This window comes from Oryctolagus cuniculus, chromosome 18, assembly GCF_051225735.1.
Source record: "Oryctolagus cuniculus isolate XC-2025 breed Fujian yellow rabbit chromosome 18, ASM5122573v1, whole genome shotgun sequence".
Lineage (NCBI taxonomy): Eukaryota > Metazoa > Chordata > Mammalia > Lagomorpha > Leporidae > Oryctolagus > Oryctolagus cuniculus.
This window is the reverse complement of record NC_142884.1, coordinates 75,427,698-75,442,257: the sequence shown is the minus strand read 5'-3', so window position 1 is coordinate 75,442,257 and position 14,560 is coordinate 75,427,698. Positions and strand designations below refer to the sequence as shown.

The 14,560-nt window shown below is 52.9% G+C and overlaps 1 protein-coding gene across 2 annotated transcripts in view; it reads right to left on the bottom strand.

Annotated features, from left to right (window-relative positions):
• Positions 1-14,560, bottom strand: part of CDH13 (cadherin 13) — a 1,120,403-nt gene that overhangs the window by 207,078 nt on the left and 898,765 nt on the right. For both annotated transcript variants that reach the window (XM_051847323.3, XM_051847322.3), the window contains exon 7: positions 11,989-12,167. In XM_051847323.3, the coding sequence (XP_051703283.1) occupies positions 11,989-12,167 (179 nt within the window). The remainder of the gene's footprint in view (positions 1-11,988; positions 12,168-14,560) is intronic.

Here is a 14,560-nt window from a genome sequence, read left to right as displayed (position 1 = left end):
ACTGCGGTTCTTCTGTCTGGCTTTTCTAAGAGAGCAGGAGGCAAGTGCCACCGTCGGGCAGCTGTGACGGGCATCGGCGCCAGGCACACCCAGCCTCTCCCCGCCTCTCCCCGCCTCTCCCCGCCTCTCCCCACTCTGGCTTTGCAGAGGAGGGAGATTCTAAAGCAGCAGCTTCTGACGCTGGGTGTGAGGCAGAGTTTTCTTTTTACAAATTACATTCACAAATCACCATCAGCCTTATTTGGCGGAACATGCATTGCTAGGTTTTATGCCTGTGTCTCCTATTTCTAAAAACAGCACAATAAGCACATGTTATTTTCAACAACAACAACAACAACACACATTGGTTGAAGCTACTAGTCTTGTCACCCGGCAGAGTCCAGGTAATCTCACAACCAGCTCTTGTACCAGCCGTTGTCGCCCGAGCCGCTCTGTCCGGGCATCTGGGGCTGAGGAGGGAGCACTGTCTCCCGCCTGCACCCACGCCAGGTCGAGAGGCACTCAGCGCCTGCAGGGGCCTCACCTTGCCAGAGCCCAGAACACAAGTGCAGGCCACAAGCATCTAGCTCGTCTCCCACCCCCACCACTAAAGAAGTTGTCAGAGAAGCTTCCTGCCCTGTCGGTCTCCTCTGAGGGTATTAACCCATCTTTAGCAGGAAATCTGCTGTGTCCTGGGCTCAAGAAATCCCTCCAAAATACTTGAAAGCATGGCAGACCCTTGGGAGAGAAGAGCTAAGGGTCAGGTTGGAGCCTCCAGCCTCCCAGCCTCTGGTTTCTCTGTGCAGGGACCCGAGTTCTGAGTCTCTTCACCATCCGAGCTTTCTAGCAGGAGAGCGGAAGGCCACCTGGCCAGGCTTCCCGACCGTGTGGCAAGCCTCAGAGCGCAGAAGAGAGGAGCCCTACAGTCAGTCTGATCGGATGCGGGGGTCGTCTGTAGCTGTCTGCTAAGAGGTTTTCACCAAGACAGCCCGGGGCTTCCCTTCAGCAGCTGGGGAGAGAGGACAGAGCAGACGCCTGGGGTCAAGTCCAGTGCCCTGGCCCTGCAGCGTGCGGCTGTCCCCTGCCCATGAGCCACTGCAGCCCCTGAAGAGCTCCTGTGACGATTCTGCAGGGCCGGATTCAAGGGCTGGCTGACTGGGGAATTTGCTCAGTTCTTGCCTATCCCAGCAAGGCGGAGCCCAGGGAGAGAAGAAACAGGAATTCCGGACCATGGGTGTCTTCCAGGGACAAGGATCCCTCTGCAGAAGGTGTCCGAAGACATGGGAGAGGAAAGAGCTAAAGGAATTTACTTTCAGTTCCCACTCCGGAGGACCACAAATAGAGATGTCATTCGCTGAATTTCAACAGTCATTCCTACAGCTGTTCTTTGCAAAGGTCAAAAAAGAAAGGGATTTCCCACAGCTGTCTGAACGCTGCAGAAGCACGCAACTGCAAGATGTCCGCTAGGCTGCCTGGTGGGACGTGTGAAAGGGAAGGTAGGTGGCTGGCCGGCTCGCACGCTTAGCTGGGGAAAGCGGCCACTTGGCTGAGCCACTAAAGAAAGCGCTCCCAGCTGCTGGCAGGGGGCGGGGTTTGGCAAGCACTTCCTGTGGGCGTCCTCACAAGTACTCTTCGCTGACATTTGGGGTGCTTTTCTTGTGGCTGTGACAGCACTGGCAGGGGCCAGCCTTCCTGGTCTGGTTCCCTCTGGCTCAGGTGTAAGTCCGTCTCTGAACCCCAAGGTGGCAGAGCTGTCCCTGCTGCATCCCTCCTTCCGAGTTCTTTCCTAACCTCGAGTCCCCTGCCTCAGGACCACTGACACGACTCAGTTTTAAAATGATTAACAGAACTATTTTTAGTCCACAGACATCATGTGGTCATTGCATCCAACGGAGAACGCACCACAGCAAGATGAGTGCTTCCCCGCCATGCGTCTAAGCACCTGTCTCTGTCCGCTCACTCAGTCTTCACAGCAGCCCTTGAGAGGGGCCGCCAGCGTGCCTCTCACTTTGCAGAGGCACGGTCATAACCCTACGAGTCGAGTTCTCTGCATTGTAGCAATGGATTCCTCCGGGAGCACGAGACGAGAACACTTAATGACATGCAAATCCTGACTATGGCGACCGGCTACTCAAGCTAATAACATTCCCAGCTTCACAGAGCTGGTAAGATGTGAGGCTGAAATCCACACTGGAGCTACCTGGACCTGAAGGCTGTTGAAAAACACGCTTGCACCATGGGAAGATCATGTGCAGTCCCAACACGACAGCTCCTAACACATCTCATAGATCCTTTCAAACTTGGACTAGGAAGATGAACATGAACAAAAAGCAACCATAGCTTCTGTGGTATTTGCAAACCACTTTTCGAACACTGGGAAGACCTTTCTGTATCATTAAATATTCTCCCACATCATTAACATGATTTAATGGAATTCAAATGTAGGACTAGAGTGTAATTTATTGAACAAGTCCCCGATGGTTGGAAATTTAGTTTGATTCTTTAAACAAAGACCCAGCGAACGCCCTTGTGGCTTTATCTTTGCACACAGATTTGATTATGAGAGACTGCAGGGTCAGAGGACAGTAGAGGCACTTTTTATGGTCATTTGACTGTTTTCTCCAATGTTCCCAACAAACGAGTTTACTGATTTGCATTTCCACCCTAGGGCAGGTGACGGCCTTTCTCAACAGCTTCCTGGAACAGAGCCACAGGAGTCACCTGTGGAATGGGGCAGTGGTCCATACGGGCTTGGCGCCAGAGCCCAGAGCCTGAGCAGACCACAGCTGCACCAAACCCTCACGTGTTTTTTCCTGTGTCGCGAAGAAGGTTCACACCGATTTCTTCTGAGAGGTTTCCTCACACGTAAGTAACATCTAAACACCGATTCATGGAGTAGGAGAAAAAAATGCATAGGCTTTTGAGACGGGCTGATACAGGTTCACATCTATGTAGTCTCCATCTGTCTAGGCGGGGTACTTTATGGGCTGCGTGGACTGCTGTCAAGGTTAAATTAAACATGAAGCACTTATTACAGTGACTGACACATGGCGACACACAGCAGATGTTCAGAAATGTCATCTCAGCTTCTTTATTATCCTGGCGCCAGCCACAAGTTCAGCAGTGACAGAGGGGGCCTGGAGAGGTCTGAGAAGCCTCCAGGGAAGGTTCTAGGATGTCTCTTTCTGTAAAAATCTCTGTTTTTCCTCAAAGATTCCCATGGAGCCTGTGGCCATGGCGTAGGCGCCCTGTTCTCTGGTGGTCCTCCTTGTGACTGGTGCTGGTGTGCACAGCTCCCTAGGGGCTCACAACTCAGTGCAAGGTAGAGCTGTCATCTGGAAGGTGTCCCATCCCCACCTGTGGGTCCCCTCGCACCCGGTTCCTCCTGCTCTCAGGGCCCTGACATAACAGCACTCCTGACGGTCGCACCCAGCATTTTTCCCATGTCTGCACAGCACTCTCTCTCACTGCTTGGAGATCGAGCTGATGCAATGGCCACAATGAAGTTGTGAGTTAAGAACTAATTACCAGTGTCTGAGGTTATCTGTGTCTTCATATTGGGAGAAACGGACTGTGCAACCACAAAACAGAAATCAGACACCCAGTCCCTGAGCCGCCTGCCATCCCTACAATCACACTTCACAGAGGTGATTAGGCAGTAGGATTTAACCCTGAGAGAGAGGACCTGAGACACAGCTGCCTGAAGTCATACAAGAACCAGCGCAGGAAGCCGACACTGCTTAGTCATCTTGATGAATGATCTGATCACAACCCCCGGGTCTCTCCCAGCCTGCTGTCTATATCCTGACGGCTCCTGAGCTAACAACGCTGTTTACAGATTTTAATGCTCACGCTGCCCATCTAAGGACCTATAGAACACACTCAATGCTGTCCGCTGGCCCACAAGGGCTAAAAGACTTAACTCTCTGACCCCAAAAGGAATTTGCCCACCTGTAACCTGCAGGCGACTCTGTAACTTCAAGTCCCCTTCCTTGCTGAATGTCATCTCCTAGTGCCTGGTACCCAGTTACGTTCACCGCAACATTTAGAACCCAAAGTTGTCCTGCACAATCAGCAAACTCCGCTCATCAGGATGCGGCCAGGGGCAAGAGAGCCCCATTGGGATCAAAGCCTTTCCCCATTCGTCTCTGCTAATCTGAAGCCACAACCGAACTAGGAATTCTCCCTGGAGGGGAGCGACATCTCCAGCCACGTGAAGGGACGGGGTTTAGAATAAAGTATTTACGTTCAGGACTTGGAAAAATCTGTCCACGAGGCAAAACCTGTGTTAGCGTGCTAATCGTAGCTTTGGGCTGATGAAGGGAAGTAAACAACTCTCTAAAGGGAAGAACTTTTTCCTGAAAAGTTCTTCAGTTTTCTAGAGCACTTCAAATAAAATAAGAAGGAGAAATTTAAAATGACAGAAAAACAGAAGTACTCTAAATTCATCATCGCTCCGCATTTGAAGATTTACCATATAAAAATCCAATAGAAAGGAAGAGAAATCTTAGAGAATTAAACACTTGTCAAATCCCAGGAAGATGAATCTCTCTTCATGACAACGTTAAGGGTCTCTTGATTCAAGGAACTACTGATTGTCTAAGGTTGGAATATGCACAAGGACAGACGCAACCGACTGGGCTGTTCATTAAGCCATTTAACACACTGAGAAATTTAGACTTCAGTGGAGACTCCCACCGCTCCCCTTGATCAGGCTACAAATCCCTGGGGATCAGCGTGTCCATTACCACACCTAGCCAGCAGGCCTCTGACCTCACACTCTGCCACCGCTGTTTTTCACGGAGCTGAGTTTAATGCTTAAATAACGGTTGGCAGCCCCTGTCCACGTATAGGAAGATACAGCCATAACCCTTAGTATGGCATCAGAGGCCTTGGCAACCCTGTTCCAACTCCCTGCCCTTGGCTGGCATCCCTGGTGACAGCCCCGTGTCTCCTCGCCCTCTCTCGGAGCAGCTCGTGCATGCCCCGAGCCTCTGCCCATGCCAGTCCTCTCCCCACGCTGCCCTCCCTGGGGCTTCTGCACCCCTGCCCTCTGCACATCCTGCAGGTGCAGGCCAACAGCATGGCGGGGTGGTCACTGTTACAGCTGTCCCACCTCCTCACCGGGCAGCTGGGCCTGTGCTCTCTATCCCTGCCGCACAGGGCCTCAGCAGACACTTGCGGGTTCTCAGGTCTTATCTCCCAATATTCCTTGCTGCAGTTTGGGAGCTGGATTACCTTGGCGCTTTGTGAGTGTAACGAGCCTGTCATTTCTCTGCTGTGTGAACACAGCATAAATGTATTTCATGTAGAAGAGAGAAGTTCTCTCTTCTTTCTGCTTACCCCATCTCATTGTCAACCATGAAAGCTAACACTGAGACAGTGCTTATGGGTAAGTTACTGGCTCCCATCTTGTTTAGTCTTCCCAGGAGGCCCGGGGGTCAGGTCTGGGATTGTCCTTATCAAAGCAGATGAGGAACCCGGGGGCTTGCCACGGCTAAATGCCTCACCCTGGACATTCAGCTGATAAGAGGCAAAGGCAGGCAATGAATTAGGGTCTGAAACCGGCACTCCTGGCCTTGGCCAGCCTCTAGGACCAGGCTGTGGTCCAGTCAAGGTCATCCTAGGGGGCCAGACCCAGCCCAGCTACTACAGACCAATGAGTCTAACAGGAAGGCACAGAGGACGTGAGCAAGGTCATCGTGGAGGCTAAGACTCTTCAAGGCTGCACTCTAGAATGCAGCCAGAGTCGGGAGGCAGGAACACAACTGAGGAGCCCCTTCCTGGGCTCCAGCCCCGCTGCGGTCATCGGCAGGACGACCCCACCCTTGCAGACCCCCGGGCTCAGAATCCCACTGCGTGAGCGGCCCGTTCTGCTTTCTTTGCTGACACAACAGAGCTAGTGGAATCCGCACAGGGTGGTTCACCATCTGTGTTTCATTTGCGAGGCTAATGTGCTATTTTTAAAATAATAAGACAATTTATTTACATTTACACTTCCTCTTCTAATTTCTCAGCAGCAAGGGATACAAAAAAACAGACAAAATTATCCCAACAAAAATATTTATGAGTAAATAGCTGGCAGCAGTGATAAAGATCCTACTACCTGGGTAATTCTGGCCCCACCCACCCAGACAGAGAATCTTCCTGACAGCAGGACTGAATTGCGTGTAATTACTGCCGATGTTTTAAACATGATGATAATGAGAAAAGTATTAGCATCAGATCAGAAGGGCTGAAAATATCTATTTTCCTGAGCACGACGTCTCCTTCTGTCTCACTCAAGGCAAGGCAGGGAGTGCCACCCCTCATTATTCTGGCATTCTGGCTTGGTATCGTCACCCTGACAGATTTCTTTTCTTTTTTTTTTTTTTTTTTTTTGACAGGCAGAGTGGACAGTGAGAGAGAGAGACAGAGAGAAAAGTCTTCCTTTGCCGTTGGTTCACCCTCCAATGGCTGCTGTGGCTGGCGCACCACACTGATCTGAAGCCAGGTGCTTCTCCTGGTCTCCCATGGGGTGCAGGGCCCAAGCACCTGGGCCATCCTCCACTGCACTCCGGGGCCACAGCAGAGAGCTGGCCTGGAAGAGGGGCAACCGGGACAGAATCTGGCGCCCCAACCGGGACTAGAACCCGGTGTGCCAGTACCGCAAGGCAGAGGATTAGCCTAGTGAGCCACGGCGCCGGTCTCCCTGACAGATTTCTTTAGTGCATCTTTGGAGAAGCGACCTACATGATCTTGTTTGTCGTGGGCCATTTGACCAAACATGGAGCTCTCTCTCAGAGCCCGCCAGCTACACCGTCACATTCCGCGGGCTTCTTGCACAGGACATCTCCCCAGGAGTCCTCGGCTTTCTTCTCTGATGCTTCCAAGGATTCCTGAAAAGCTCCTACAAGTAAACACACATCAATCTAGAAATACGTCCTGATATGACACTAATGGAGGAGAGAAAGCAAACCACTCTCAGTGTTCAAACTTGACCTCAAAACCGGGACATTATATAAAGTTTCAGAAAATCTTTCATCAGCTGAAAATAGAAAGTAAATTCCACTCCGAGTCTGAATGTCTTTTATTGGCAGGGCATTTTTACAGGTGGGCTGTCACCTTCCTTAGATCACCCAGGAGACAACACACAAGAGGGCAAAGGCAAACTCAAACAAAGCAAGTGCCTGGCTCCAACTCCTCAGGAAGACGAATGAGGCTTTCACGATGAGAATATCAAGATTGCGTTTTAAGGGCCTCTTTTGGAAACTGTTTCCATTTGGAAAAAAAAATAAAAAAAAGAAACACTCTGGCCATTAGCTACTCTGAGTAGTTGCAAATTGTGGCTGTGTTCAGAAAAGTTGGCAGATTTCTGCTGATGAATTTCTGTCTCGCGGCCAAGATGATCAACTAAATAAACCATTTATCAAACATTAGAGACCTTTATCTGATTTTCTTTGTGGCGCAGCCAGACGCAGTTTGGAAACGTAGACAGAGATGCCAGAATGGAGGGGCTGAGTACAGCTACAGAGAAGAATAAAACAGTGCCCAAAGGAACCCGCCTGCATGGAGGAGGACGCACAGCCCTTGCTTTCTGCAGGCACTGCCCCAAATACCGAAGCAGAGGCACAGGTCCTCAGCTCATCCTACCCACCAAATGGACCAGCACACGGCTTCTCAGAACCTCCTGCAGTGTTCCTGGCAGGGGTAGCAGCAAGTGAGCACGTTTGCTCACATATGATTGTACAAGGGTAAGGGCAAGTGTTCAACTCAGATAAAATGCTTCCCTCTGTTTATATACTGAGGTTAGCACGTGAACCCTGCAGTGTATCCTCAGGCACGAGCCGAAGGGACATAGTTCATACACCTACCCATCTACTTACCCTTCCATCCACCAATCCATACGTCCACCCACCTCCCCATCCCCCATATCTACTTACCCATCCATCTGCCAAGCCAATCCATACATCCACTCCCCATCCCCCATCTCTCTATCCACCCAGCCACCCATCCACCAATCCATACATCCACCCACTCCCCACCCCCCATCTATCTACCCACCTAGCCACCCAGCCATCCACCAGCCCACCCATCCCATGCAGCCAGCAAATCTTTACTGAGTGCTGACTACTGACTTGGAAGTTTGTTGATGAGAACACGCGGACAAAGCGGCAGGGCCCCTGGCTTCCTGAAGTGCACTTCCCCATAAGGTTTCAGAGAACGCCGAGACGAGCTTGTAGTGGAAAACGTACCACTTCCCAGTGAAACTTGATGGCTGTTACCACTGAGCTGACGGCACAGAAGGCCGATGATGGGGAGCGTCTGTTGCTCCCGAAACTCAGCTGTGCGTTTCCCTCTCGCCCTCACATCCTTCCTCCCTTCACCTACAACAAGTTGGTTTCCTGAGTATCTGTCATGTGCTAAGGACAGGGTGTGTCAAGGAAGAGCCAGACGCATTCTCCTTCCCCCTGGATCCTGGAAGGAGAGACGAGACTCCCACCTGCGCTGGACCCAGCGTGAGGAGCTCTGAGGGTGAGGGGAAGAATGGACGATGGCCACTACATGGCCTTAAAGGTCATTCCCCACCGCCACGCCTCACTACGCTCGCAGACGCTCGTAGCAAAGTGAATATCTGACAGGTGAGGAGATGAGTGGGCAGGCTGGAAGAGAACGCTCCGTGCCTGCCACCTCTTCAGATGCCACACGGCCCCGCCCTCCTGCCTCGTCTTCCTTGCAGGATGGACTCACGGAAGGAAACGTGGCAAACCTAAAACCAGGTCCGAAAAAGGGCACCACCTGTGCCGGTGCCGGCCAGCAGGATTCTGGGCCTCCCGCTTCCTGCACTCAGGGAGACACATGGAGTCTTTGCTCAGAGACCAAGGGATCACAAGGAGAGTGTCAGTCCAGCCTCAGCAGCCGCTGCTCTGGGAGGAATCCCTGCCTTATTTGCTGACACACGTGGTCCCAGTGCTCACATGTGCCGTCAGATGCACAGTAAGAGGACAGGGGACCAAGCCTAAATTCATGGGAGGGGACGGTGCTGTGGTGGAGTGGGTTAAGCCATTGTATGCAATGCAGGCTTCCTTCGTGGGTACCAGTACAAGTCCTGGCTGCTCCACTTCCCATCCAGCTCCCTGCAAATGCGCCCGGAAAAGCAGTGGAGGACGGCCCAAGTGCTTGGGCCCCTGCACCCATGTGGGAGACCCAGATGGAGCTTAGCTCCAGCTGTTGCAGTCATTTGGAAAGTGAACCAGTGGATGGAAGACCTCTCTCTCGCTCACTCACTGTCTCTCTCTCTTTCTCCGTCTCTGCCTTTCAAATAAATAAATAAATCTTAAAAAAAAAAAAAAAACACCTAAGACATCAAATACCCTTCTTAGAATTCTCGAGACAAAGAATGGAGAATTATTCCACGACCCCACTGCAGGGACCCGCCACACCCATAGGGGTCCCAGGAAGTGTGCCAAGTCTCCAAGAGAGGAAGGCATTACCAGCCCTGGGCGACACCGCAGGGATCTGACCATTTAGGAATCCTGTCTGATCCCTCCCTCCACCTGCCAAAGGCAGCTCTGCACAGCCCCAGGCAGCAGCCCAGGCTCAGGGAAACCATCTGCAGGTCCACCCGGCAGATGGCGCTGTGTCGCCTGGGTTAGCCCTGAACTCTGGAAACCCTCGCAGAAATGTGACACCCGTCATTCATTTTCCATGACGTTCCAATTTTGGTTAAATTGTGTTTATCTCTTTTGGAGTTTGTTTATGTACTCTGAGTGGAAAAGCTTCATTCAGTTCTCACAATTATACACTTATTGCAACTTAGCAAAGCCCAAATGAGAAGATCACGAGTGGGGAACTTATTTGTCCCCAAGATAAAGTCTAAAAAAAAAAAAAAAAACCAGAATGATATGCTGTATTATCACTTCAGTTAGCAGAGACTTAGAAAATATTTTCTCCCAAAACAAAGAGAAGCTGGAATGCAGAAGTCATCATAGCTCATCTTTCCCACATGAGAAGAACTTGCAAAAACCTTTGGGAGAACTATGGGAAACCTGGCGCATGTGTGAATGCATGTGTGTGTGTGCATATGCACGGGTGTGCATGCCTGTGTGTGCATACATGTATGTGTGCACACATGTGTGGACTGCCTTGCACGTGTAGGCACGTATGTGGACATGTATGTGTGCACACATGTGTGGACTGCCTTGCACGTGTATGCACGTATGCGGACATGTATGTGTGCACACACGTGTGGACTACCTTGCACGTGTAGGCACATATGTGGACATGTATGTGTGCACACATGCACATACGTGTGCACATACGTGTGTGCACCAATGCATGTGCATTCATATGTGTGCATGTGCGTGAGTGTGGTGGGAACAAGGAGCATGCTGGGAAGTCCTGACCTGCCCCCAGAGAGGAAGTCGACAAAGCAGCCAGGGTTGGAGAGAAGGAGAGGGACAAAAACAGAGGGAACAGATCCAATATTTTTTCTACTTGCCCATTTTTCAGCAAGACACAATGATATTTTCTGAGGGACACCCACAGTTCCAGTGCCAACGTCTTTCCCTCTCTCTGCATAACTTCCATCCCTAGCCACTGTTTTCTCCCTTCAATTGCAAGGTCTGAGGGTCAGCTCACAATCGTTCTTGGGTTTCTTCCTCTACACCAGACACTTAAGTAGGGTTCCCTGGGGTGCTCAGCCTGTGTGATGCAGGGGGCCACAAACACATACGAGACCAGTCTGCTCCCGGAAAACTGACAGCCTAGGCTGGCATGGCCAAGAGAACTTTCTGGAACGATGGCAGTGTTCTAAACCTGCACAGCCCCAGACAGCAGTCACTGGTCACACGTGACTGCTGGGCACCTCAATGTGATCATGTGCTGAGAAAGTGATGTTTACATTTAAACCCGAATTAACGTAAATCACCGTTTAGATATCTGCATGTGACAAGGGACAGGACAGGCCTAGAAAGGGTTGTTCTTTAGGGGGACACATGAGTACATCAGTGGCATGTACCAATGGCATCCACAGCTCCAGAGACGGGGGTGGGGGCGTGGACAGAACAGTGGGTGGCTCAGGCGGATGAGGCCCAGGGGCTTCTTATAGGAGGTTGGTCTGACCCAGAATCTCACCAGAAGCCACGGCAGAGGGAGCAGGGAGGAGGCAGCCTGGCCCATGGATTGCTTTCACCAGTTACACTGAGGTCAAAACACCAGGACACGTTTGGGAACCCCAGCACTGATTGTGGAGCAGAGGTCACGGTGACTCCAGGGTGCATGATGTCAGAAACGGGGGCAGGTGCCAGGTGCTCAGAAAGGTCAAGGGGTGGTGGGTGTCCGCAGTGGGCTCGGGCAATGCTGTGTCGAGGGTGCCGGGAGGGTCTTCTACTCAAGGAAGCTGAGGGTGGACGACCGGGGAGACCCCAAACAGGAAGGGCGGGGCCAGAGTGGCTCAGCCAGGCAGACACAGATGAGGAGGGCGCCTGCTCCCTCCTGTGGGGCTGCTGCCACCCCACCGGCTCCACCTCACTGCCCCACCTCCCACACCTGATTCTGCACCTGTAGGAATCGGGCACAAAGTTCGCAGCATCTCCGATTTTCAGAAAAGCCAGAGATTGCATTATTGTTTTCTTTTTCAGAAACATGAAGGCTGAATCTTCTGATCAGCAACTAACTGTAAAGTGTTGACCAGACGGGTGACACCAAGGGCTGGCACCTGGACAGAGGGCCGGGGCACCTGCTGGTGCTGTGGGACCCGGGAGGTGGGGGACGGTTCACAGAGGTGGGTGTGGGCTGACCATGTCTGGGGACACCTGCCCATGACTGTGACTTGGAAGACGGGTCAGAGTTCACCGAGAACCCAAGGTGTCACGGAGCCCCCTGCTTCTCCCGGGATTTCTGCACCCAGCCCACTGCACACATCTCATTTCCGCCTTGACACACAACGCACGTGACACCTACGTCATCCCTGGCCTGACGGCCTCGCTCTACTGTCCCGAGAAAGAAAACACGCTCCCCGCAGCTCACCTCCCGGTCCAGCAGCGCGGGGGACACCACGGTGACGATGTCCCCCTTCTCGGGATCGATGTAGAACATGTTGGGGGATGGCTTGTCGGGCGTCTGCTGACGGATGTGGTAGCGGAGGAGGGCGTTGTCGGTGGCTGGGTCGTCCGCGTCGAAGGCGGTCATGCGCATCACCGTGGTCCCTGCGGGCAGGACGAGGGTGGAGACGGTTATTGCGTGGGGCAGTCACAGCCAGGACCCCCGTCCCTCGCAGTGCCCGTGGTGCCAGCTGCCAATCACTTTCCGAAGGCAGCAGAGGGCGTTTCCCCAGTGAGCTCTGCCGCGTCAGCCTTCCTCCCTGCTCGCCTCCCGCTCCGGTACAGCCAGACAGGAAATGAAGTCTTAGCAGCTCAGCGCAGCGACACGGGCGGCCGGCCTACTGTCGCCGTGGCTCCGTCACAGGGGCCTCCATCCTAAGCTACGCTGAAGACGTGGGCTTGGGCGCAGCGCTGGGGGAATGCGGGTGGGACAAGGACCTTCTGTGGTACCCAGGCAGGAGGCGCAAGTATATAAAGCAGAAAGTGCCAAGAAACGCATCAGGGCACAGGGAGGGTGCTGCCAGCACACAGAGCCACCTCACCTGGCCTGGGCTTCAGGAGAGGTGGCGGGTGTGGACAGGGAAGCCGCGAGGGGTACTGAGCAAGGTGGCGGGGCACCCCAAGGACCAAGGTTCCCGGTCGAAGGGAATGGCAACACAGTGAGCACCTAGTACAAGGCGGCTACGCTGTCTCAGGCGTGAACAGGGTGGCACGGTTGGGCTCCCATCCAGACACACAGAGAACCTAATTCTAGAGCAAGTGTGTGGGCTAACTGAGCACACCAAGGATTGAGAAGGGTGTCAGGTAATGGGTCTTGCTCCCATGCGGCTTTGGGAAGAGGACAACTAGACAGCAAGTGGTACCATCGCACGTTCCCCTCCTTGGCATCCTCTCCTCTGTCAAGAAGCACTCACGCGTGAGTGCAAGGGGTTTGTGCAAGGAAGTCCAGGGCAGGACTACCTGTCAGGGCGGAAAATCTGGAAGCAACCCAGCTGTCCAACGACCACCCTGCTCTCCCCACACTATGAAATACTTTGCTGTAGCTTCAATTAAAAAGGCCTAGCGTGTTCTAGCACAGAACATTCTCTAGCTCACTAAGTGAAAAGCGTCGGGTGGGAGGATGATGTCCACAGGACAGCAATGCTGTGAACCTGCTGGCATGCTGAAAATCACAGTAGCGGATGCATACATTGCGCAGGGATGGTTTTTGGGCAGAAATGCACGGGGAAGGTCTCCAGAGGTGGACGCCGCCCTGGGGACAGTGGCTGAACCTGGGGAAGCAGCGAGGGATTAGGATCAGGGATGGCCATCGGGGACGATGTCGGACTGACCTGGAGTATCTTATTTTCCTTAGGAGCACATATGGCTTTCGCAATTGAAATGTAATTTTAAAAGAGCGTAACTGTAAGTACAGGGTGGATGCAGTGACACAGTGTGCGCGGCCTCTGCCTGGGACTCCTGCAGCGCATTCTCCGAGTGCCTGGTTTGAGTCCCGCCTCCACTTCTGATGCGGCTTCCTGCTAATGCACCAACGAGATAGCACTCGGGTTCCTGCAGCCCACACGGGAGACACAGAGAGCGCTCCTGACTCCTGGCTGCTGTGGGTGATTGAGGAGTGAACCACTGCATGGGAGATTCTCTCTCTCTCTCCCCTTCCTTCTCTCTCTCCTTTCTCTCTCTCTGTCTCTGATTCTCCTTCTCTGTCAAATAAATAAATGAAACTTAAGGAATGAGAAGCATGGTCTAGACCTGGATCAGGCCAATTTGCTTGTCCCTGTGAGGCGTCTTGCTCGGCTCAAGGTGACCTGTTCAACCACAGCTTCTCCTCTGTTACCGTGGCCACCTAGAGGAAGGCCGTACCACCGCCGTGCCAGCAGGGGGATTTATGCACAGGGAATCCTGAATCTGCAGTGGAGCTCAGGATTTGCCGAGCCCCACCACCACCCTCAGACACCAGTGCTCCTCAAGCGGCGTCGTCAGCTCATTTCTTCCCACAGCTGGAATCCAGTTACCAGCCCCCGGGACTCACTGACCAGGTGAAGGCGGGGACCTGGATCAGGGTGTTCTGCAGCCTCGGTTAGCTTCGCTCATGTTGCCAAGGCTCAAGGTGCATTTTCTCTCTACCCTGCTTCTCCGCCCTGCAGCGGCTGCAGAGAGAGCTCCAAGGCCCAGTATAAGATGCGAACATTCCTGGCACACACGGCCCTTTCACCCTGCCTGTGACAAAACGGCACTGTTGCCCATCGATCCTCCCTACTACGGAGTTAGGGGCCCAGTGCACTGGGGTTGGCTGAAACGTGACGTCTGTTTGCCTTCCTCACCCAGAGCACAGGCCTACTTGAAGGTCTCTGTCGGAAATCAGAGGCAGATTCCCGGCCACGTGTGGAATGACCAACGGTGCAGCACGCGGCTCAGGCCCCATCAATCCCACGCCAAGCAGCCTCAGGTTAAGGACACTTGACCCAGGGCTTTGCACTTGGTCAGTATCTAATGAACAC